The sequence below is a fragment of the Eutrigla gurnardus genome (genome assembly GCF_963514095.1).
Source record: "Eutrigla gurnardus genome assembly, chromosome: 9".
Lineage (NCBI taxonomy): Eukaryota > Metazoa > Chordata > Actinopteri > Perciformes > Triglidae > Eutrigla > Eutrigla gurnardus.
In genome coordinates this window covers 2,500,352-2,526,965 of record NC_139923.1, presented here as the reverse complement: position 1 = coordinate 2,526,965, position 26,614 = coordinate 2,500,352, and the positions used below count along the sequence as shown (strand labels likewise).

The 26,614-nt window shown below is 41.3% G+C and overlaps 1 protein-coding gene across 1 annotated transcript in view; it reads left to right on the top strand.

Annotated features, from left to right (window-relative positions):
- Positions 1-3,447: 3,447 nt before the first annotated feature.
- The window catches only part of LOC311019039 (chemokine-like protein TAFA-5), an 81,034-nt gene continuing 57,867 nt past the window's right edge, over positions 3,448-26,614 (top strand). The window contains exon 1 of the mRNA XM_084018205.1: positions 3,448-4,057. Coding sequence (XP_083874331.1) covers positions 3,967-4,057 — 91 coding nt within the window. The 5' untranslated portion in view covers positions 3,448-3,966. The remainder of the gene's footprint in view (positions 4,058-26,614) is intronic.

The following is a 26,614-nucleotide window of genomic DNA, read 5'->3' as shown; positions in this document are numbered from 1 at the left end:
GGGGGGAGGGGGGGTAGGCGGGGGGAAGCCTTGCCATGGCGATGGGGGGAAAACAGAACGTTGATGAACCAAATCAGCCGCAAGGATTTCCCCTTATAATAAGCGCTGCTGCATTCCTGTTTAGGCCTATCATTAGAGCCGCTAGTTAGTCCATTCAATGTGTGGCAAACATTGAGTAGGTATCATGACTAATACCATTACTAACACTAGTACCATTAGTAAAAAAAAAAAAAGGCTCGGCCCAAAATCGCCATCTGCCCTTTGGGCAAATGCCCGATATGCCCGATGACCAGTCCAGCATTGCCGGCGGATCGATGGCACATTTTGAATGTTTACAACTATCACCCTCCTCCCCCACGACCACCGAGCTCCTCCCCCCCCGACTTCGTGCCCTTTGAAATCCCTTAGATCACACCACCTTTGAAACGCGGGTCCTTTGTTGACTCTGGTTTTATCACGGGCACCGTTGAAATCTTTCTTTTTTTCCTTCTTTTCCTTTCGGTGTTTTCTTTTCCTTGGTTGTTTTGGACCTCCTGGTTTCGGTTTTTAACCGAAGAATTGGAAGCTTGTTGCTACTTCCCTCCGCCTCCCCCCTGTGATAGTGGTACAACCCAAGGGGGGAGGGGCTCTGTGTGTGCACAAACTAGCCCTGCGTGCTGAGTGGACAGGATGATTACTTTAGCATGCACGCACATACACACACACACACACACACACACACACACACACACACACACACACACACACACACACACACACAGAGGCAGTATCATCCTCTCTATAGACTCCACCTTCCAACATGTGTCATCTCTGCAGGTTGATTGACAGGTGAGGAGGTGGACAGGTGTGATAGACTGGTTACCTGTCTGTCTCCACAGGGCTGACATGTAGAGACAGACAGGTCCATCCTGCATGTCTTTGGACTGTGCAGCCCTAACAATTCAGTTTTAAAGAGACAGTGTGTAGGAATTACTCCCATCTAGTGGTGAAATTGTATTTTGCATTCAAACGAATAGTGCTCTCTAGCGCGTCGCTTTGTTGCAACTACGGTAGCTGTTATGTACCAAGAAGCTATGACAACATGTCATCCAATACCACTTCACCAGTAAGTAATTACTCCTGGAGCAAGATAGTGATTTATGTTGCCATGTTGATATTGGTTTAGTTTTGGTAGCCTTCCATTAGTAGCCTATAGCATCGGCTAACAACTAAACACACAACAAACACAAACAAATGTAACTAAAGCGCTTATATTGCTCTACAACACTGACTGTTAAAGGCAAGAGGTCGTCCACCACGGGCGAATAACAAAGCTCGGTAAAAGTCGCTCTCTGGGAGCTCCAGGGGGAACAGCGGGACGTGGGTGTGCCAGTATCCGAGATCTGTGCCCCACAGGCGAAAAAAAAAAGTTAGTCACAGTCACTGTCCACTCCAGGGGGGAGAGCCGGTCCTGCGCACGCTGGTTCGGAAGGAAATCGCGTTTAGGTGTTTTGTCCCTCTCCGGCGGTTATAGTCTTCAAAATGGCAGAACTACATGGAAGCCTGCTGAGGACTTACCCGTCCAATGTAAATACAAATAAGAAATTCTTTGTTTACGAGGATAAATCAGATTATTGGCAGAGGTAATTATACACTTATGAGGACCTATTTATGAATGAAGATATTGAATTTAGCTAATAAATTACTTAAAATGTTACACACACATACACTGTCCCTTTAAATGTTGATTATCCATTACAGTTTTTCTCAATTGCTAAAACACTAAACCCTATTGTCTGAACCAAATGCTCCGTTGCCTGAACCCACTGATTGAATCAGTCACTCTTTTGGCAAAACCATAAGCACTTTTCACCCGTTTAGACACAACTTGCCAACACATTTTCATCGTGATGCACCTGTGTTGCATAATGGTGAGCACAGGTGGCAAAAGTCAAACACAAGTAAAGCACAGGTGTCACTGGTTGAACACAACAACTCAAAATTGATCACACTTGTGGCTAACAATGTGAGGGAACATATATTCAGAGAGCACTGGTTTGTGAGGCACTACAATGGATAGAAATCTGAGAGGAGGAGTTCGTGTGAGAGGTGGTCGAGGTGGTCAACGAAGACAAAGAACAGTAATATCTGATGAAATCAGAGCTACTGTGATTGACCATGTTCTTGTCCATGGTATGAGCATGAGGGAGGCCGGACAAAGGGTACAACCAAACATCAGTAGATTCACTGTGTCCACCATAATCCCAAGATTTAGAGAAGAGAACAGGTAATTACCTTTTTTGACATTATAGTATGTAAATGTTGACAGCAATTACTGTATGACTATACTATATACTGTACCACAGTAGTAAATATGTTTCAGTACATCACTGTGTCAATGTACTGTAGTATTGTAATAGAGGGTTAGTCTAACTGTTTGTAGGCCTAGTATTCCATGTATATTTTAGTACTTTATGTTTACGTAGGCTTACTGTATACAAGTGCTAAATGCACAAGATTTCTGTTTGTTTTTGTACTGTACAAGTGCTGCGTGTAAATGCACAGGATTTCTGTTTTTGGTACTTTTATTTTTTATATGTACAAGTGCTAAATAAACAGTTTTTTTGTTTTGCAACATGCATTTAGGCTACAGTAAACAATAAACATTTATTTATACCGCTTCATGTCCTGAGCATTGTGTTTTCTATTTTTCTATGTAGTGTTTAGTGACTGCTCTGTAGTGTTTTTAATTTTGATTGACTCGGGGCAGGATTTGACAACATAGTTTAGTTTTGAGCACCGATTGAACTGTTTTGAGGTGAGGGTTCAGTTTTGGGCACAGATTAAACTGTTTTGAGTTGAAAGTTTGGTTTTGCAAGAAGAGTCTGAGGTTTTGTGAATGTAGCTTGAAAATTGAGTTTTGTGTTCACAGTTTAGAGAAAAGGAGAGCAGCTTTCGAGAAATGTGTCTTAGCAATCGAGAAAAACTGTAAGCCGTCGTGGAGTTTTAAATGTTCATAGTCCTAAATCAATAATAAATATATCTTTCATAATTCATTAACTATTACTGAACTGTTAATTTCAGCTCATCAGTCCCGGTGTATTTTATAGCTGCATGTCTGACAAGCGTTATCGTAACCGGTGTGACGTCAGTCTGTGATGAGGGAGAGAGGGAGAGAGTGAGAGAGAGACAGAGAGAAAGAGAGAGAGAGAGAGAGAGAGAGAGAGAGAGAGAGAGAGAGAGAGAGAGAGATGGAGAGAGACAGAGAGAGAGAGAGCGAGAGAGCGAGAGAGAGACGGAGAGACGGAGAGAGAGAGAGAGAGAGAGAGAGAGAGAGAGAGAGAGAGAGAGAGAGAGAGAGAGAGAGAGATGTGGACGCTGCATTTCGCGGCAGATCTTCAGACCCAGAGGCAGCAGCTGCAGCTCCTCCTCGTCCACTCTCCAGCAGCAGGCAGCCGGGCACCGACCAGCCGGGGAACATGCCCGCTGAGCTGCTCCAGCCGGGTCGGGTCTTGCTTTTTCCACTTCTGGGGGGAACTACGCGGACGAGCGGACGGAGACTCTCGTTGGTTCCGAAGCGCAGAGCGCTGTGAGTGGGAGGCGGGACAGGACGGGGAAGTTCCCACCCGGAGCACATTTCTGTGTTTTGATGAACATGCTGCGGTGGAGGGGATCACCTCGGGCATCTGCTGCTGCCGCTGAAGGCCGCCGCTGCGCACCGTGACGCGCCGGGAGCGCGCCGAAGACCCCGGCACCGTCACCCGGAGAGTCTGGGGAGGGAAAAGAAACACCACCTGCTTAAATCTCTGCTCCTCTGTGGATCTGTCACCTCAGGCTCGTGCGTAGTTTTACATCCCGGATATGTCCCCCGTCTCCTGTCTTCGTCGTCCTCTCAGCCGCACCGGGATGGATGCGGCGCAGTGAGAAGGCACCAGCCTGCGGATAATTTGGACTTTTGGTTCCTCGTGCGACTCTCGGCTCTCCCTCATGCAGCTACTCCGACTGGCCTGGGCTCTGACTGCCGCTGCAGTCTGCTTCCTGCTGCTCCTGATCCTCCACAACGAGATCCTCCGAGAAGGTACGGCTCCGCAGTCCGGTCACAGACTTCATGTGTGTGTGCGTGCGTGGGAGCGTGCGTGCGTAAGGTCGAAATCTTTCAACAGGTCACACTTAAGATGTTGAGATCAGTTATTTAGATGAAGCTGGTGTGGACACACATGCTACATGTGTGCGCGCACTCGTGCGTGTTTTGCGCACCTGTCATCTCGCGCGTGTGCAGCTGGATGATGAGGCGATAAAAGGCGGGAGATGGAGGAGAGATAAGGCGGCAAGAAACGCAGTCACACGAGTAGCTGGTTCGCACCGGACCGGACCGGACCGAGCTGTGGGGCTGGAATGTTTTTTACAGCAAAAATCCAGAAAGATTAGAGACAGATGTAAAGAGCAAACACTACATGCCTACTTCTCTCTACCCGACTCTCTCACACACATAGACTACACACACACACACACTGCACATTAATAATGATTTACTGCATGCGTTTGAAATTTGACACATGATGCATTATCAAAACATTTACAAACAAGTAAAACTAATGAAAAATGTTCATCTCAGTCTTATACAAAAGATAGAAAAGTAGTAAATTGTGAAGAAACTTTAAATTTCAAAATCATTGGTGATTCATTTTCAGTCATGAATCCGTTAATCAAAACGAATAGTTTCAACTCTAAAAGGCAAAACTGTCTCCGTGACACTTCACAACAACTTGAGAAACCTGATAAGAAGTGAATGCTTGCTGTTCTCTACTCCTCCCTCCACCACCTGAACCCTGCCCCCCTCCTACCAGCACACCTGTTTCCTCTTGGCCCATCAGCCCTGCAGTACATAGTCTGTTCTGCCTGTTCACCCATCAGTCTTTTTGCCCCTCGGCCTGACCCCTTCTGGATGTCCCACCGTCTCTCCATCATCTCTATCATTGCAATGTGGCTGCTAATGAATTATGTGTTTGGCTTCCCCGTGTGTTGCTGTAGCCCAGAGCGACAACGCTTGGCTGATTTAGCTAAATTGCTAAATAAAGCATTTCCCATGAAGGAATTACTGTGGCTGTTGTTGCATAATCCCCAAATTCTCTGTTTAGTAAGAGTGTCATCAATAAGCACGGATATGCTTGACTTTTTCGGGAGCACTCATCTTCTTAACGAGGGAACTTTATACAATGTAGTGCAGTGACAACAGCATACTGCAGCTGGCTATTGAAATAAAAACAAAGATTTTGAATAAGTGTAAACCCATGGAAATCTGTAATTTATTTTATGCATCATCATCTTTAACACTCACAGTTAAAAGAAGGAAACTCTAAGTGGAACGATTGTGCGACTCAACATGTTGTGTAGTTTCAGACAGATTCATTTAATCTTTAATTATAAAGGCGTCGTTGAGGCTTCACGCATGTTCACAGTGCAAAGTCCAGGATATTAACTCCAGTAGCCTCTAAATCAAATCCAGTACAATATAACATCTTAAAACTATGTTTCATACATATATTGGAATGTGGGATACAATATTCTGGAACTTTATAGGGCGTTAACGGAGTGTGTAGGATTGAGGGAGATATAAATATTATTTGCAAATTATGGTTGGCTCTATACATTCAAGACTTGAAGCAAATTTAACACAAGGAGAGGATGACTTATTAAGCTGAGGCATTTATTGCATAAAAATAAGGGAAACCTTGCAGAGGCTCCTGCAAATGATTCATGATTTTTGAATGGATATTTGGTCGGGATGCACCAGTTTTTTCAGACCAAGTACTTAAATTTCAGTACTTGCCGATACGGATTGACGTTCTAAATACCTAAAAATTCCATTACAGTTCTAACAATAAAATATTTATATTTTAAATTTCCATCAGGTAATCACTTTGTGATTGTAACTAGGTAAAAATACAACGTGATGATATTGCTGACATTTTAACATTCGACTTTGTGTTTCCCCAATACAAACAGAGTTTACAGTTGGGATATTAATAATCAACTGTTTAACCTGTTAAATATTAAAGATAGAAAAGCTAAGAAACTCAGAGGAGCAGCTTGTCACGATGTTCCTGTTAATTACACTATATCAAAAGACCGATCCTGGGATTTTATTCATCGATATCGGAATACTTTGTTGTGTTCTTATTAGTTAATGCTGCGTCTCATGCTCGACACGCTGCAGAGAGGGAGGGGAGCGCTTCATCGCCACGTAGATACTAATGCTTCATCAACCATCCCGCTCATGTTGGAAAATCCAGATATGTATGTCTGGATTTAAATCATCATCCCGAGGCAAATTTTACCAAGCTCTATTCACCGTATCAAGCAATCCAAAATAAACAGATTTGGCTGTGTATTAATTGCAATGAATGTATAAAAAACTGAGAAAAGTAAATAATGCCGATTTGTAAAAAGTCATAATTCATGCTTTGTCAGGTCTGTTTCAAGACAAAAAGCCAACTACTTGTTTACAAATAAACGGCATTCTCAATTTTCGAGGAAACATATTTAAACATGTGGTTAAAGTTGTAAATTGAAAGAATAAAAAAAACAGTACAAAACTTTACGTATCTTTATTTAGTACAAACATCATAGGTCGGCTAAACATAAATGTCTGTTACATTATTACATTTACTGACAGATTCAAATGAATGCTCTCCCATGGGACACAAACAGCAAACTCCTGAGTGAAAGTCCTATGTATGTTTGTCCCACCTCCAACTTGTCATAGTAATTATGACGGGAGGTAAGCAGGAAGTCAGCTGACGTAGAGCCACGATGATTGGTGGACAGAACGGTCAACACAACAGCTTCCATCGGTATTGTTTATTTCTTCCAAAGTTTATTGTTGTTTATGGTACCTTATATATATATATATATTGTTTTCTATTTATCATCCATATTTATTTATTTTTCATGAATTAATCATGAACTATCGTTCCATAACCTTAACAACATGTTAATAATTGTAACCACGGCGATGAAGGTCCCCTACGTGTTTAAGAAAGTCGACATGTTAACTCAAACCTAAAGGTTTCCCGACATGGAACAACCTGTATCTATAGTGTTGTCACATCATGAAGTAGATCCTCAGCAGCGATTCCCCCGGAGTCTGAAGGAGAAGCTCTGTTCCACGTCTGCTTCTCCACCTTGTATGCAGATGTTTCCTCGTCAGTTCTCCTGCAGAAATCCAACAGCTGCTCATTGGAATTCAACAATCAGACACAGCTGAGGAGGTCCAAGTTTCCTGTCTTGCTGCAGAGACTCTTACGTTGAAGAGAGACGAGTTTTCAGATCCGTTTCTGCACCTTTCTCCTCCGTTTGTTAAACCGGATCATATTTCTGTTCTACTGGCATTTTAGCATGGGATACACTGTTAAAACCCCCTTTATAAAACATAAATAATGAGTTCTAGGTGGTGGTGTCTGCTGCCGTCTCTCCTCCCATTGATCATCTCAGTGTGAAAAGCTTTAATGAGCACAAACTGCCGACTGAACTTAATTCCCTCACACTCTCTGTTTACTGAGTTTCTCTTTTCTCTTCTCTGCATGCTCATGAAGCTCATTTAGATCCTGGAAAATAGCCTATTATGGAGCAGTTACACTGTTGTGCCTGCGGTGTAGAAAAGCTTATCTAAGGAGCCTTCGGAGTCCAAATTAATTCTCAATGCTCCATTAAGTCAAGCATATATTCATGGGAATTATGAACACACTCAATGAAAGAGAAGATCAGCAGCTGAGAAGCGAAAAACAAAACACAAACAGAAATCAACGGAGCAAAACGCTGCGGAGGGTGTAATTGGATTTGAATAAATTCATCTGGAGGAGGAACATTGGCAAGTGATTCAACAGTGAGCATGAAACTGAAGCTCTTTTTCCAATTTGAAATCCCAATGTCAGGAGCTAGAGGACCGAACACCGTTGAGCTGCACTTTAGCCTCGGGAACATTTAGGAATTACAATCCGAATGTGATAAGTACCTCATGTCTCTTCAAAATAAGAGAGTCTGCATCATGACAGGAAACCTGAACCTGTACTGACTGTGTTGGAGCTGAATCTTAAAGTGATGGTTCGGAGTGACAAGTTCCGTGTTTACAAGTGTTGACAAGTGTTGACATAATAATACAAGCATTTATAACTCGCGTCACGGAAACAGCTGGGTAAATGCCGACTGCCATTAAACACCAACGAAGAAGTAGAAGAAGCTGGGTAAACACGGAAGTGCCGTCTACGCAACAGCGGTAGCTTTAGCAGTAGAAGCTATCTGGCAAGTGTTCTTATAAATAAACTCCTGATGTACTTACAAACTTTTAACTTTTCTCACTTGTTTTGGTACTTTTGTACAATGTTGGTCTCCGTTACGATGACTTCATTAACCTTATTCCAGAGATTACATTCATACAGGTAGAGTTGTTCTGATTCCGATACCAGTATCGGAAATGCCTCCGATACTGCCGAAAATGCTCACTGTCGGTGAGTACTGGAGTCCAGGCACCGATCCGATACCACGTAATTTATTTTTCCGTTAGCTTTGACACAGTTCTTCTTTGCCGCTCTTAAAACAGTTGCGCTGTGCTGCCAGCAGCAGCTGCTGTTTTAGAGGGGCAAAGAAGAATTTATCACGTGACACCTGTTAAAAGGAGCTAATGTTAGCGCATCATGTCAGCCGCATGATGAACATGCAAACAGAGCTCTCACACATGCATTTCAACCTGTCACATCTAGTATTTCTCACACAGACAAATTACAGGGATCATTTAAAAAAAATCTTATTTTAACGAAAATAGTTCACCGAAATGTGTTTCTGAAAACATTTTATGTAAGAAATAAGCTATGCAGTTACTGAATCTGTCTTTATTTTAGATCGACAACGGTCAGTTTAAAAGATTTTCGAGAGCTTGCGGGAGGCGGCGCCGTCTCTCGAAACTCACCGCAACGCGAAGGCATTGCATGGCTTCTTACATAGACAATGAATGGGAAGCGTGGAAATAACGCTGCTTGTGGACACGTAGCTTCAGCCAAAATCTCACGCTGAACTTAGTTAAAAACTTCAGACCCCTGTGCAACATATGCAAAGACTCAATTTCGAGGGGTGGCACAAGTGTTGCAAATTTGCACTACTGTTTTATACTGTTCTATTTAAAAATAAATGGCTTCCATTCATTACAATGATAATCATATCACAGTCATGCAGGTGTAGTATGATCTTTTTCTTTTCTTTTCTTTTTTTAAAACACACTGGTATCGGTACTCGGTATCGGCCGATACCCACAGCACGAGTATCGGAATCGGTATCGGGAGGGAAAAATGGTATCGGAACATCGCTACATACAGGTGAATATTACCTAGCTCCTGAAACTGTTGTGTTTTGTTTGTTGCCCCGGACTGAGAGACCAGAGACTGAGCGGCAGGTAAAGTATTTATTTATAACAGGTAATTGTGCAGAGAGCTGGTGCGGATGACGTGGCCGTGCGGGCAGGTCGGCAGTTGGCAGCCGAGGTGATGAACAGCCAGGCAGGCAGGAGTCCAGACAGAGAGGCGCTGGGGGTTTCCTGGAGAGGGAAGCCAAAAGACAGGCTTTAGCGGAGAAGGCTAAGGAACTCAGAAGCACATCTAGGCTAGCGAAGGTTAGCGATACAAAGCGTAACAACATCACCGTAGGGACGGAATCATCTGGCATCGAAGTGGTGGAGAGACCAGGGTTATGTAGGCTGGGAGCTGATGAGCTGAATGGAGAACAGGTGCGCCACTCCGCCTCGACCGCCAGCATGCCCACCAGACACACCCCGAGGAGGAGCCGGTGAGGAAGAGGAAGGAGGGGGGAAACAGACAGGGAAAAAACACACAACACGACAAACACCCCTAGCTGTCCTGGCAGAACCATGACAGAAACCTCCTTAAATTCTTCATTTAAGATGCTGAATACGTGACACATTATTTTGCAAATAAAAAGTAATAATTATACATAATGAGAATGAATATAATGTCATATCGAACAATAACAATTCTGTTTCTAATCTTAAAGAAGGTTTTATTATAAGTTAACACAATTCTTCATAATATGTCATCTTTACACACATGACATTTACATAAAAATGTAAAAAGTAACGCAATAAGATATTAAGATTTTCAATTAAACACTTGATTTGGGTTTAAAAGGTAATTTTGGTGCCTTTCCAAACTGTGTAGTTAAAGGCTCAATGTGTAGGAGGGTCACATCCAGCCATGTGTGAACTCAATGCCCCTTCACTCCCTCCTCACTTTCAAGATTGCAGTAACTAGGGTCACCAAGGGCGTAACCATGGTAATGCCATTTGCCAGAGGTCGTCCTTACCATTACACCCGTTTAGGAGTAACAGAGAGGTGGATGGAACCCAACGTTCCTTTTGTTGCCTAACCCTAACTCACGTAGATATTTTAAACCCAACCACAATGTTTTTCCTAAACCATAATTAAACCTGCATAAACATAACTGTTCATTTTCATATATAATGTCCCGACTGACAAAAAAAAATAAAAAATGGTGCAGGTATACACTAGGGCTGTTGGAATGAAATTCAGGAATGGAATATAATTCAAATAGTAAAAAAATCTATACTAATCGAATGCTGAAATTAATATTCCAATGTGTGTGGGTTTTTATTTACTTTTTTCATCAGTTTTCTAACGTTAGCAAATCTAGCTGTGGCCTACCAGCATAAACAGATGCTTTTGACACATGAAGTCTCATGAACAATTAAGTTTTCTGAATCACAATCTCAGTATCAGAAATAGCCGACAGCGGTGCATCACGGAGATAACGCAGAGATAACCACCGGCAACACTCAGTGAAATGAAACAAAGTTATCGACGGAGCTCTAGAAGCGATGACGTCATGACAAAGATGCATTCATGCTGCCAACTTTGTGGAACAGTTTGGGGATGGTCCTTCTTGTTCCAACATGACTGTACATCAGTGCACAAAGCAAGATCCATAAAGACATGGATGAGAGAGTTTGGTGTGGATGAACTTGACTGGCCTGCACAGAGTCCTGACCTCAACCCGATAGAACACCTTTGGGATGAATTAGAGTTGAGACTGAGAGCCAGGCCTTCCCGTCCAACATCAGTGTGTGACCTCACAAATACACTTCTGGAAGAATGGTCAAAAAGTCCCATAAAAACACTCCTAAACCTTGTAGAAAGCCTTCCAGAAAAGTTGAAGCTGTTATAGCTGCAAAGGGTGGACCGACATCATTTTAAACCCTATGGATTAAGAATGGGATGTCACATAAATTCATATGCGAGTCAAGGCAGGTGAGCGAATACTTTTGGCAATATAGTGTATGAAGGCCTCGTTTCCCCAGAAAGGCTCCACACAGCTCTTTGAAAATCGAGGATTGTGTAGTTTAACAGATCATGGCTGTGTTATAAAATGTACTATTATCATCAACATCCGTACATCTTGAAATTAATTTATAACAGGAGTGAATATTGTGCATAAAATAGATTTCTCATCTTATTTGTGAATATGAATATTAAAAGGTGGATATCACCTTTTAATATTCATATTCACAAATAATCCTTTGAATGTGAATTACAGGTGAGAATGTTTTTTGCTCGTTTGTTGTTCCGTTTCCTACGGACGGGACTTCGCCTCACGTCGCCTCGCTCTCCTCCGTCACACATCTCTTCCTCCCAACAGAGATGTGAGAGGAGGTAGAAATGTTTTCCTGCAGTTAACTCATGACGGATCTCAACTGTCACATAACGTGGAGAAAAAACAAGCAACAGCTTAAATGCCCGAGGACAGCTCCTCCAATTATACTGATTCATGTATTTCCGTGTCAGGGTGTGACTGTTATTAAAGTAATTCTATTATATGAGAAAACAGAAATGGAGCAGTAACGACAGCCATGAGTACTTCAAATAAAATCTATAAGTAGTGTGTGAAAGGCTGCAGGTACAGCAATGCTTATTATCTTATTATATTATAGCACTAATAATAACTGCAGCTGTTAGTCAACAACATTAGTCAGGGGGCCAAATCTGAAAAGGGCTTCCGTTAAGACATTTGCGGACATGTTTTGGTACAAGCTGTCACCCTATTTTTTTAGTTAGAAGACACCCAAAGGTAAGATATTAGGGTGGTTGTCAAGCTGAAATTTTCTTTTTGTGACTTGTACAAGCAATCATGTATTGCTTGTACAGGCCATTTTTGGTTTCCTGCTCAACACGACATGCCAACAATAAATGTTGAATATCTCCACAACCACAAGGACCATTTACATGAATCAAATGAAAGCTAACACTCATGGGAAGTGTCAGAGTGAACATTTATTGTACAATTGAAGAGAAAACAGAACTAGAACATAAAAAAAACAATCTCCGCCTAAAGAGAACCAGTTTTCAATGTGAATATCAGCTTGGAAACATAACATAGTATCCCAAAACCTCTATCAATCAGTACCCCTATCTATGGGAATGGGTCATGCCACATTTAAAGCTTGTAGGGAGAGACAGTGCAATGCTGCACAAGTTATAATACTTTAATATCCAGGCGGAAATGTAGAACTCTAGATGGTGGTCTATGGTACTATTTGACTTCATTAATGTACCAGGTTGTAACACAAATTATGTTTAATTGACATATCACTATAGTTATTATTTCCATCCTAACATAACTGCTCTCTCACTTCTTTAGGGTTAGGTGTCAGTAACTAGTTAGTAGTAATAACTATGTAATAGTATGGCAAAGGTATGTTTGTTTTTTCCCCATCCAAGTAGTGGCACTCAGGTAGGCAGCCAACAGAAGGCACCCAGGGACCATGTCCATGTGCTCAGTCTGAGTCCTGGTCAGGGACACAAAAGAAGAGTTTACTGTTTTGATAATGAATACCTTTCCAATACAAAACATGCATGCATGCATCCAAGGGCAAAATATAAATCTAATCTACAAAACAGGAAAAACAATATCATGCCAAATAATCTGAAACAACACAGTTGCATATACAGTAACGTGGCAAAACTCTATAATAATGATGTGAGTACCTGAGTATTCTTGCACCAAGCTGCACAGGCACACCCACTTGCCCCACTGCAAAATATTCCACTTTTTCGACATCGACTCTGCCTAGTACTGCACTGACTTCCACTTTCCTTGCATCCACATATCGTCAGCTCCAAGCCCCTGGCCAGTACAGGTTCTTTGGTTAAAAGCTGGGGGACAAGCATTCCATCCTTCATGTGCCAACCACAACTGGTTGGTGAGGGCAACTGTGGATGGGTCACTACTGACTGTTTCCAAACCTTTGTTTGATAGTGGGCCCTCATGAGGTGCAGAGACAAGGCATCCTGAGTTGGTGGTAAAGTATCCACGAGTATCCCGAACCCTCTAGGGGGGTCCGGGGGCATGCCCCCCCCGGGCCGAAATTTTTTTGTACCCTTTACATTGGAATGCATGAATCTGGTGCACTTTGAGAGGAGAATATGCACTTAAATCCTATTCAAACAGTCCTGTGTATTACTGTAGATGGGATTATTGGTGTTGTAACTTTGCCTTTTGTGTCTTCATTTACAGATTTTTATATTTTTGTATATAAAAATATATATGCATTGTGCATTGTGCACAGTGCATCCCTTAAGAGCTTGTACCAGCCTTTTAACCTCTGAGCCCTAAGCCATTTTTGAGATGTTTTGGTTCGCCTGGATTTATTCTCTTATTAAGATTGCATTTATCACCCTTATAATGCATAGCTGTCAAGCTATCATTTATTTGGGTCACAACCTGGACTATCAGAATATGTGTGCTGCAGTGATGTCGTTTGAATGTAGGAAATTATCAATTAGACAGTAAAAAAAAAAAAGCAAATAATATCTCACAATTATTTATTGATATGACACAAAAAAGGCAAATTGATTAAGCTTGTTATTGCTTAAAACACTTCTTCTTAGTCTTGGGAGTCAAAAAGTGATGAGAAAATTATAAAATAAATATAAGTTATACATAATAGAAACTATTCATGATCTTTTAAGAAGTCCTTAGGTTTTTCCCTGCATTTATGCTAATGACCACATGCTTACAGGCGATTAGCATAAATCCCTAACTAAAATACGCGATGAAAACGGATTTTATATGGCAATAAAGAACAACATCGGATCTAACAGTATGGATTCATTTTTCAAAGTTCCCGAAAATACCTAGGCTATAAATTCCTGACTGGATATAAGCTCCTGTAAAGGCTATGAGTGATCCCAAAAAAAGCGACAACACGCACACACACACATAGGCCTACACACACACACCCAATACTAGAGGAAAAACGGCACGGAGGTTGCGGTTTATAGATACAATAAAATGATTGGGCTCAGAGGGTTTTTAACACTGGTGGTCATGTAGCGACACATTTTAGCAACTTACTTTCTCTCTCTCTCTCTCTGTCTGTCTCACTCTTTCCTTCTTTCTTCGATCTTCCGCTTCACTCGCTACTGCTAGAATCAATGTAACTTTGCAACCGTGTAGGGTAGCCTACTGCCAACAACTGCCACACTCGCTGTGTATTTTTCTTCTTTGATGTTGGTTACGTGACGATGTGCCGCGTGCTGCTCAATTGACGTTACGCGCTGTACATTTTCTAAAAGGAGCTACGTAAAAAAAAAAAAAAAAAAACATTTTATTTTTTATTTTTTATTTTTTTAAAGGATTTTTATTGCAGCGGCGGAGAAAATTCACGTGGGGGAAACACTGAGTGTCACATCCAGTTATGGCATGAAATGCCAACAGACCATTCAGAATCTCATTTGACATTTTAATATCATGCACTTTAATGTAGCGTGGTTTCTTGGCAGTTCCTGCTTTCATCCAAATTTCTGGGCTCAGCAGGTGTGCAAATACTAGAAGCAACAACAGTACATCTGTGTCTCTGCACTGAATGATGAGCCTCTTATACCCTTTGGTTGTGGCATCAACAGCATGTAGTAAGATCCGGGTATCTGCCCGTAGGTGGGAAACATCCATCCCAGCTGCCGTTGCCACTTTTTCAGCATCATCAAATCCCCCACTTATTACAATTTCAAGACCATACTAGTGACATGCCTTTCAAGCTCAATTGAAAGGAATTGTGTCAGGTTGGCCTTATTTTCGTCCATTTCAATGAAACTATTCCATCATTACTTACAATGATGCGAATTTTTCGCTGCGTTTTGCTCTTGTTCCACCCTTTATGGAGTTCTGTAGATACTGATCAAAGAGTAGATCCACTAATGGTCCCATGTAGATTGCCAGTCACTTTCTGTACGAAAATGTCAGCATAATCCCCAAAGGTTGATACATTTTGAGGTTTTCCCAATGCTCTTACTAAAGCCATCCCATCAATGATAGTGCATGTTCCCACAAGAGATGGACTTAGCACCGTCTCTTTTGCACCAGCTTGTAGTATGGTGGCTAAATCAGCTTTGCTAGTAGGTCTGAGCACTGACTCTGTTGTGGCAAGTGAAAGGGGGGCTGCGCACAGTTCCTCTTGGAGAAGCCCATCTATATTAACGTCTCTGCCACTGTCCATGGATACAATGATGCAACGGAAAATATCCCTGTCAGGCTTCACACACTTGGATTTGAGTTTTCTAAGTTTGCTGTCAGTTCTGTAAAGATTTGAGAATGTTTTGAGTTTCTCTTAGTGAGGCTGTTATGGAAGTTTGTGTTCATTGTGCTCATTCTTTTTTTCACCAGCTCAGTTACCTTTTGTTTCCCAGACTCTGCAGCTGTGTAAGGTCATTCAGTATATCTTCTGAAGCAACATCACCAGTTGTCAAAGACACCAACTCATACATATTCTCCAGTTGGAAGACATGGTATCTCTGGAATTGGTCTACAAGTTGAATGACATCATCATTATCCCGTCTGAGTCTTGATGGAAGGCAGTGTTTATGGTTGTCTTCATCATCTTCTCCATCATGTGTCAGTCCAAACAGGGATCTAGTGTCCTGTGCTAAAGATGCACGTTCATTGTAGGTGATGGACCAACGGTTTCTAGCTGTCTCATTTCGAGTGATGCCAACCAATCCTCCAGCAACCTTTCCGGTTTTGTTGATGTGCTCAAGGCAAAGATCAAATGGCACCTTGTTGAAGCTGTGTTTGGCCTCTTTGCCTACAAAATCACCATCTAGGAAGCCCTGGTAGACCCGTGGTGCAGTCTGTGCCAGATGTTCCATGTCTGCTATGAATACAGCACCCCATCTTGTGTAGTGGGTGTGATCATATGCGGCAAACCTCATGCTCTTGAAGGCCGACATAGCATGTTTTGTGCCATTTTATCTTTTCAGTTTCTGTGTCCAGAAACTCCTCAATTCTCTCCGGGGCATCAGCATACTCCACGTCTTGGTATTTCGCCCGTTCATTTGCTCTCAATCTAATACACTTTAGCCCATTCTCAGAAGGATTTCTTAGGGCTTGATCTTGGCTGTATTTTCCATATTTGTCTTGACAAATAAAACATTTTCCCCAATCAGTATCTCTTCCTATTTGTTTTTCTTTGGACACTAGGCTTACAGCTCTCTCTGGATCCATGCTATTGCATCTGAAAGGCAAATAAATGTTTCACTACACTAGTATGATTGGTTTCTGAGTGGATCACTACAATGTCATCTGACATAAACTGAGGGCTTGGCAATCTAACAAACTGGTTAACAATTTTAGCTAGCAGACTAAAATAGGCTGCTGTGCAGCAAATAAATTATAAACATAATATTTCCATTGCACATCTGCACAAAACTTAATTTACCTATTAGTAAGTAAGCTAGTAATTCTGAAAGTAAATTAGCCTAGCTATCTGTCTGGGAAGTATAGCTAGTTGAAAAACAGTTTAGCTTACCTGTTTCTGGCAACATTTGATGGTAGAATCTTGAGGTATAAATGTTTGTGTCGACAAACAGACCAAGTTAATCTGTTGTGTGATTGTGTGATTCACTCCTTTATAAAGTTTTGTTCAGACTTGACACTGTGATCACCTGCACTGGATCTGCTGCCTCATGCCAAATCACAGCTGTGCTGACACAACAGTGCCCCTTGTGGTGTGATACTCTTGTGGTATTTATTGATTATTATTTCTTAATAGAGGTGTAACGATTCATTAGATTAATCGATGAATCGATTGTCAGTCCTATAGATTCTACTAAATCGATCTGCTAAAATAAATTAATAGAATGAATCGTTTTGGCTTCACCAATAATCGATATAAATGCATTTAATCGGAGGAATCGCGATTCTTACTTATGATTAATGTTTTAATACGTTTAAGACACACTCCCCCTGCCAGCATGTAGTCTACTGAAAATGTTAAAAATAACTGAGCAGACAGATTGTCTCACTCACATTATAGCATGTTTATTTCATGGATATAAAATTTTGGTTACAAGTTACTGAATCGAATCTTGGTTTACAGAATCGAACCGAATTGAATCGTTACAACAACAAAAAATCGTCCTCGAATCAAATCGCCAACTACTGTATCGTTAATCCAATCGAATCGCTGTGAAGCCAAAGATTCAAACCCCTATTTTTTAATGATCATGCTATCACATAAATTGGATTATATTGCACATTTGCCCAAATAACAGTAGGTAACATGGAAGAAAATGGAAGCACTTTGGAAAAAAATCAGATTTTACCACTTTTAAGAATATAGTGTTAAAATGGACAAAAATACATTTTCTAAGCTGACAACCTGGCTAGAACACATGTTGAGGGGTTCAATATTAATACTGGATAGGTTGTATGCTTGTACCAAAAAGTGTCCGACAAAGTTTTAATATCAGTTTTAGCCCCCTGACTACATCCTCGACTGATTTAAAACCCCTTCAGTCTGATCGCTGCCTCTCTGGTTTGCTGTCACTTCCTGTCTTTAGATCTGCTCTCAGCCATCGTGTTCAGCCTAACAGTCACTACCTTCCTTCCTTACGGTCTTCTGCAACGTTTCTATTTCCAAACAGCTCCAGAGACTTTTTCTTAGATTTGTGTCTTGCTGCAGAGACTCATCGGCCGCCATCAGAGGATCAGCAAACAGACGCCGCGTCGCAGCGAAACCAATTTCCTCCTCATCATTATTTTTCTGTCTCAGTCTCAGACAAACACAGGGACGGCAGGTTTCCTGCTCTGTGATTGTTGTTTCTGTTTTCCATTTGCAGGGGATTTAAAGGAAAAAAGATGATGGATAATAACAGCTCCGATGAACAGTTTATCTCCCTTCCTCTCTTCAGAGTAGATCACCCGTCAGTCGTGATTGAGAGAACAAGTCAGAGCAGAGAAAATATTTATTATTTATTTTTTTATTTATCTGTGATTGTTACAGCCGAATCTCAAAGTCAAATAAATATAGAAATGTTTACTGCAGAGATCCTTCCCTGCAGGCAGGACGTCTTAACAGAGTTCACCGCTATAGAAAAAGAAATAATGATATTAATAAAGTTTTAACAGATATATAAGTAATTAAAGGAGACATTATCTGTGGGTTAGGGTGAGTTTGACATATCTGTTCTATTTTCTTTGCAGAACATTGCAAAGTCTGACCAGCCAATTCTGATTTTCTTCCTCAGAACTATAGTTGACAGTATGGCTCCAGATGAACAAAAAATATTCAACTGTCCAAAATCCAGTGTAAACTCTCAAAATAATCCAAATTTGATCCCTTTTCTCTTTTATAGTACTCTATTGGGGTTATTTGCATACAAATAAATACACATGGTATTTGTCTTCAAATATTTGCTTTGATTTAAACAATAAAAAGGTCTTGACATTAGTAGTTAAACAGCTCATAATTATCTCTCTAATATTTTATTTTATCTCTATTTATGGTGATGAACCGTTTCCTGCCAGAAACTATATTTAGCACGATAACATTTGAACGTGTCATGATAGCCTTGCAATTCTCCTTCCACCAATAAAAAGCTCAAACTTCAAAATACAATGTAATATTTCAACTAAAGAGACCGAAGCTCCATTGAGCTCCATTCAGAAAACAAGCCTGTTTTTGGCATTTAGTTTTGTTTTGTTAGTTAGTTTTGTTTTTGGCATTTTCTTATGTAATTCTTGTGGACAGACCTAACAAATCATGACTTTTTTTTTTGAAATTGTCGTAATTATGTAATTATTTCAGCATACTTTTCATCTGTTTAATGCAAATATATCATATTGCTGTATTATTGTAAACCAGTGATGTGTGGATCTCTGGATGATGTTATGAACATAGGACGCCGTTTGCTTTCATGGCATATTTTACAACATGTACAAAGCAGCACTAGTGAAACGTGTGAATGAGGGGGAAAATAATAGTGAGTCTTCCTGACTGAACGTCTGCTAAACTTTTCAATCAGGAGAGACAACTCTTTTAAATGAATTTAATTGAATATTAATGCGGGTTCTGATCCCAGCTGACATTGGGCTACATAGACACATGGAGACAGACAACCAGTCACATTCAAATACCGATGGGCAGTTTACAGTAATCAATCAAATTGCATGTGGACTGTGTGAGGACCACACTGACACAGGGAGAACATGCAAACACCAAACAGAAGACCACCATGCTGAGGGGTCGCAAATCTACCGGAGTCTTCCACAAGCTGCTAGCTTGACAGCTATGAGTACGAACACTAGCCATGTTTGTTGCTGACGTTCATCAGGATCATTTGGGCTGAGTGTATGTGGAGGGACGGCCTGTCACGGTTGCCGTCTTGGTGACTTTCTCCCTTGGTTGAAGGACTTTTGGAGTTGTTGCTGCTCGCTACTCTCATTGGAAGAGAGTTGGCAACACTGCTCTGGGTTTCTCAGCTGGATCATTTAAAAAAATATAGCATATTCTTGCTAGTTTCTCACGATTACCAACCCTTGCTTTAAAGTGACTCAAGTAAAAGACAACTCTGGAAGTAGACACGCAGAAGAACGAGTTCAATTCATAATTTACTTGATAATTATAGCTGAACAAGAAACTTTAAGTAAATGTACGCAGACGCTGTCTTAGCCATAGGGTTTGTCTGTGGTATGCTTCCTGGGGACCGTTTCACAAAGCAGGTTCAACAAACTCTGAACCTAACCCTGAACTCTGGGTTGACCAACTCTGAGATGGGCAACTCTTGAGTTTTCAGTTTCAGAACAGCGGTTTTGAATTAGTTCAGTCAACTCTGAGTATGTAAACTCTGAGTTACGCGCGTGCCTGCCAACTCTATAAAGCCATCATCAATGGAGCTCCGATACTACGATTCACCATGGCAACGGGGAGAGCGTCATTAGATATTACTGAGTGTTTATGTAGAAAACGAGCTCATCCTGAGAAAGCGGAGCAACGTAACTGCAGCAAAGTAGCGATAGTTAGCGTGGCAGACAATTACTGCCCGATCTAATGTGTATAACTGAATGAAACAGTCTATTGATCTAAAGGTAATAACTCTTTATTTTCAGACCTGCACAGCGACACTGTGGTGTAATGGTTAGCAACACCGCCCATGGCGCAGGTGACAGGGGTTCAACTCCGTAGTTCACAAAGTAGCGCAATGAATAAATTATCATTTTCATTGGGTGTAATCCCCCCAGGCACAGAAAGAAAGTGGCGTCAGTTGAAAATTAAGCATAAGAATATTGCGCAAATACGTTGACTAAGGCATATGATTTTAATCATATTTCACATATTAAACAGTAAATATAAGCAGATATTTCAACACAGAAATGTACTTAAACATTTCATAAATCTCCCGTTCGCAAAAACACTACCTCCACAAAGAATCTGGTTGCGGATTATGTCCGCGATATGAAATGTTGAAAATGTCTATTGTTTAGATCATATCTAATGTGATTGGAAGGAAAGGTAATCAAAATCCTCTCCCGACGCAAAGCTGCTAGAATCACTTTTATTTCCATATCGATTAGGTTGGAAAGGATGGCACATTTTTTGTTGGTTCAGATTCCGGAAAAAGGCGGAGACATGTAGGGAGAAACTCACGGTTTGTGGAAGCAAACCTGCTAGCGAGCAGGTTAGGTTCACGCAGTATGTTACCATGGTAACTGACTCAGATTTATGCTGAACTGGCTTTGTGAAACCGAAAAACCAGAGTTTCCCTCATCTCAGGGTTAACTAACTCAAGGTTTTCACTAAACCTGCTTTGTGAAACGGACCCCTGGTGTTTTGATAGCCACTCTCCTCATATGTCATGCCCCCACCTGTCTTCCACCCCACCTGTCTTGCATGAGTCTCGTTTGCTCTGGTGTTGCCTACCAACCCTCATTGTCTCGGCTGTTCCCCGACCCCTGTGTGCCCCGGCCCCTGTGTTCCCCGACCCCTGTGTTCCCCTTCGTATGCCAGTGGTCACCTACTTCAGCTGTGTCTTGTGTCCTCCTGTCTGCCTAACTGTGACAGATATTTATAGACAAAATTAATTAACTTAGTTATTGATTTTCAAGACAAGTTTGAAGTTACAGTTTATGACACGCATTCATGTCCTCACACACTGCAATGTAATCATTATGTTTCACTGGTGCTCAATACATCTCATTGGTTTTTATTACACCACTTTGTTTTTAATCTGCTGCACGTCTGGTTCAGGGACTTTGGCTGCACATAAGTTTGAAACTAACTCTGATGCTGCTGGTTAAACTGGACATGAACACATAAACACACAACACAGAAATGCAGAACAATATGAGCAGTACACAACTCAATATCATTAATGCCGTTATTGTCAAATCATTGCACATAAGAAACAATAGATATGAATAATCATTCATATACTACAATTAGGTAATAATTAATAATTCAGTGGACTATATATAGCACTTTATTTGGTCCGGGTGATGGGGGTCAGAAGGTTTGCATTGGAGGATCGGAGGTGGGGCAGCGACGGTGGAAGTCTGTAAGGTCTGAGGTGGCCAGGTTGTTGAGGGCTTGAGCAGGATCTGAATGAATGCAATGTTGTATCGAGAGCCACTGAATGATGAAGGAAGTGTGTGATGTGGTCTCTGGAGCGGGAGTGGCTCAGGGGTGGGAGGGGGGGATAGAATACTAATAAACAATATAAAACCAATGTAGGAAACAATACTCGTAAATAATACACAATACAATACTTATTAACAATATGCAATGTGTATCAACAATATACAATACTAAAAACAATACCTATCAACAATATACAATACCATACATGAATAATGTATGGTATACACAATAGAATAGTTCAACAATATACAATTCTAATAAACAATACAATACAATACTTATCAACAATATATAATACTAATAAACAATAAGTAATACAGATTGGTTGTATAATATACAATATGTATTAACAACTGCTGCGCCAAGCTGAATCTGTGACGCCTCCCCCTGCTGCGCCGCCACACCCATCTCGGCGCAGGCCATCCACCAAACTGCCAAACTGACCGTGCGCAAGGCTGCGCTGGTCGAAACTTGCATTGCGCCGGCTCTGCCACCCTGCGCCACCCTTCGCTGCACCACGAAACTAGGGCCCAATGTCTGATGAATCATCACTCTGACTTAGAACCGGGTGATAGATCGATAGCGATAATTCTCGCTGAATAAATTTTCCTTGCTAGAAACATAGGACAGGTCGATAGAACGTCAGAAGAACTAATTTGACAGGCAAGATGGACATCATTACACAAAGTAATAATATTCGATTATTCTATTCTAATGGCTGCATACCGCAGAGCAGAGTCGAGAGAGGCAGCCGGCAGCAGCTCAGCTGCTAGTGTTATGACATTTTTTAGACTTATTGCTGTTCCCATATGGCAAAAGATAAACACTATTCAGAAAAAATAATTGTGATCATCTTGCTTTTAAAATTAAATTCACAATGCTTCTCAATAGTTGATAGTCTTTTGAATTATGGATTTTCCCCCTCAGCCCCTGTGAATTATTGGGGGGTGGCTGTGGCTCAAAGGTAGAGCGAGTCGTCCTCCAAGAAGATTGGTGGTTCGAATCCCGGCTCCTCCAGTCTCAGTGCTTTCCCCTAGGATGGAGTTGCAGCAGCGGAGGTGACATTTTTTTCCCCCCACTAGCAATTTTTTTGTGCGCTCACAAAGTCTAACTGTCGTACATTCTGGTCCTCCGACCTCCGCTCCTCCTGGTGCAGCAACAGCTGCACTTTGCTCCTGTCCTGCTTCTCCTTCACTTCCTCTGCTCTGTCCTCGACTCACATCTGAGCTTCCCTGCACCACCGTCTGTCCTGTCTAGTAGGAGATACAGTCAATAATATTGTATTTGTAAAACTTGGTATCCCCCAAAAATTGTGTATATATTTGCTCCCCTTTCAAAACATTGCTGCCAGACAGCAGAGAGACCCACCTCCCCTCCCCCTCCCTAACTTTACCCAACTAACCGCCTCCTCATCACTACGGTCATCACTTCTCCTTCTCCTTTTAATCTGCCAGTATTTTAAACTTATCTGAAAACTCAAATGTGATTTGACAAACAAGCATTAGTTTGTGTGACTCATACCCACTGGGTGACCGTTTACATCCACTGGCTGGTCTAATTCCAATTATTCTTCCAATTATTCATCCTTAACTGTGCTTTTCCAGAATTAACTTGCATCACCACACTGTTGTATTATCAAACAGTGTTAATTTACTTAAATATAATGAGATTGTCAATGATAAAGCAACTTACATTGATGACGTTTCTTTAAGGAAATCCTATCCAAATAATATGTACGTTAATATCTCTGTGAGGGAACTGACAGACAGTTGTCTTTGCGTTTGACAGCTTAGGGGTCACGGTGACCGTCGCGCAAAATAAGGCCCGCCTTACTAAGAAAGAATGGGTCCATGTGAAATACATACTATCTTATCAAGATGGATCTTCCAAATGTTTATTTCACAGATATGTGTTTCCTTGCATATTCCTATCAATTGATTGCGTTTGCTGTAATGTTAGCGCATACTGCTAGGTTTGTGAAACAAGAAACAAGAGTGCAAACTGTGTCAAAGTATGTTCCCACAAAGTCAGGCAGCACCACCAATCTGCTTACCATCTGAAGCAGAAACGTCCTCTAGATCAGGGGTTCTCAAAGTGGGATGCCGTAGGGGGTCGCAAGATGATTTTCATGGCTTTGACTGAGATGTTCTTCTGGCAACATGGACATTAAAGAATTGTGTCAAAATGAAGTTTGTACCTGACAGCAGCAATGTTCTCTCATAAGTTCCATGGAGATGACTGACAGAGATATTCTGCTTTTATCTGATAGTAAACTGTTGATGTAAAATCATATCATGGTTGTCGGGCTGTTCTGTTCTTTTGTGTTGTCATTATGCCTGTGTTTGGATATGCCGGACTAGGGGTCGGCGATATGGCAAAAATATTATATCAAGATTTTTTTCAGGCAGGATCACAATCCACAATCTTATCATGATTCTATTTCAAGTTGGTTTTTAAAATTATTTTGCAAGTTACTGAACAGTACAACCAAACTAATTTCCCTATTTATCAAAATAATACCCTACAAGGTAACACAACTGAAAGAATAGCAGACCATTTATGCCAAAGTACCTTTTCAAACAGATTTGATTCAATGTCCTAGTGCAATTCTGCAAAGTATGAATATTCAACAAGAATGTTGACATGTACTCAAGTACAACCAGAGACTTTTGCATAACTACCCAAATGAACATTGGTTTCAAAAGATAAACAACAACGCTCAAGTAAAGTGCACTCTTGCTACATAACATTAAAATAAAATCTAACAATTGTGGCTAGACCACAAATCACTTGTAGCAAAAAACTGGACGTTTTGAATTTTGTGTTGGATCTTGAAGCGGTATTTGGAGTACAGCCGTGGAATGGCTGAGTTGGAAAAATATTTGCAGCTGGGTATCTGGTACTGCGGATCAATTTTGATCAGTATTTTAAAACCCTAATTTTCCATGTTTTTTTTTTATGGGAATCCTATCCTTGGCCAGGTAAAATGTCACTTGTCATGTCATACAGAGTGCCTTTTTCAAATCCTTTGTTAGAATTGTTTGGGCATGTAGCCTCTGGCTGCATGGTTGTAGCTGGCGCACTCAAGTGGATCCCCTCACTGTTTGACTGTCAGCATACTGTTGCGGGTGCTTTCCTTTGAGGTGGTTAAAAAGGTTTGTCGTGTTGCCATCCGACGTGTGAACCCTTGGATATCCAAACCAGTTCCAAACTACAGACGTGGACAGGGACCAACACATCTGTGTTGTCATCCATGCCACTCTGTTGCCAACTAAAAAGGGGGAGGGTATTAATTCCTAGCCACTACCTACTGTTTGCTATAATTTGTTTATTGGTGTGTCTTTCTAGGGAAGGAATGTAACGGGCTAGCAAATTGTGTGAATCTTAAGATTTGGCTGAGAAAACAACTTTGTGTGTATGAGCCATAGAACTGCAGCTGATTGAATGTGCACTGTAGCACGATACTAATGATCTCTCTGTAAAGGCAGATCGCGAAGACATTTGAGACATTTTAATCGTTCACAATCTGATATCGTCATATCACACACCCCTACGCCGGACGCACGCATTCTTATGTTTCAGTCACCTCCGGGGACAGTGGGGGTCTCCAGTCTCTGGCACCATTATTTTGGGGGTCACGGGCTGAAAAGTTTGGGAACTCCTGGTGTAGAGCAGCACAATACAGGACTTTACAGTCCCAGACCCAAACCAGGACTGCTGGATCCTCTCAAACCACCAGATTTAGCTGCACAACAACATCAATCTCAAATCAATCTTTATTTATAAAGCACTTTTCATACACCAAGTGCGCAGCACAAAGTGCTTTACACAAAGATAAAAACAAAGTAAACCCCTCCCACCCTCCACACACACACCCACACACACACACACACAAACACACACACACACACACATACACACACACACACACACAAACACAATACCGGCAATAGGGAGACATGGCAAGGCACTGAGAATTGAGGAAGCACCGTCATTGGGGCCATCCATGCTGGGAGGAGTCACAGACTGTGCCACGGGGGGCACCAGTGCCAAGGCCCTCCGACCCTGACAGACAACAGCTGGTCGGGCCGAAGGGACCCAATGATAGTACTCCCAGCAGCAGCCCGGACTCCCCCCTGAGGAAACTCTGGAGTAAAACCTTAAAACCTAAAGACATAAGATAAGATTAAGACCATGACAAAAGATAAATAAATGTAGTGAACGTTAAAAGGATAAGAATACGTAAGATAAGAAATAAAATAAAAAATTGTACCATAGGTAAATAAAACAAATTAAATTATTTAAGATTAATATCGTCTTAAAAAACAAGCTAGAGGAACAACATAAAATATGACCACATAAGAATGGAATAAAAATATAAATATTAGTTAAAAGCCTGATTTAAAAGGTGTGTCTTTAACCTGCCTTAAAAAATGTCAACAGTCTCTGCAGACCTGAGGTTCTCCGGCAGGCTGTTCCACAGGTGGGAGCCGTAGTGGCTAAATGCTGCCTCACCGTGGGTTTTGGTTCTTGGTTTTGGTATAGATAAAAGGCCGGTGCCAGAGGACCTCAAGGTCTGCGAGGGTTGATATGGTAAAAGCAGTTCAGATAAGTAAGAGGGCGCAAGGCCATTAAGACATTTAA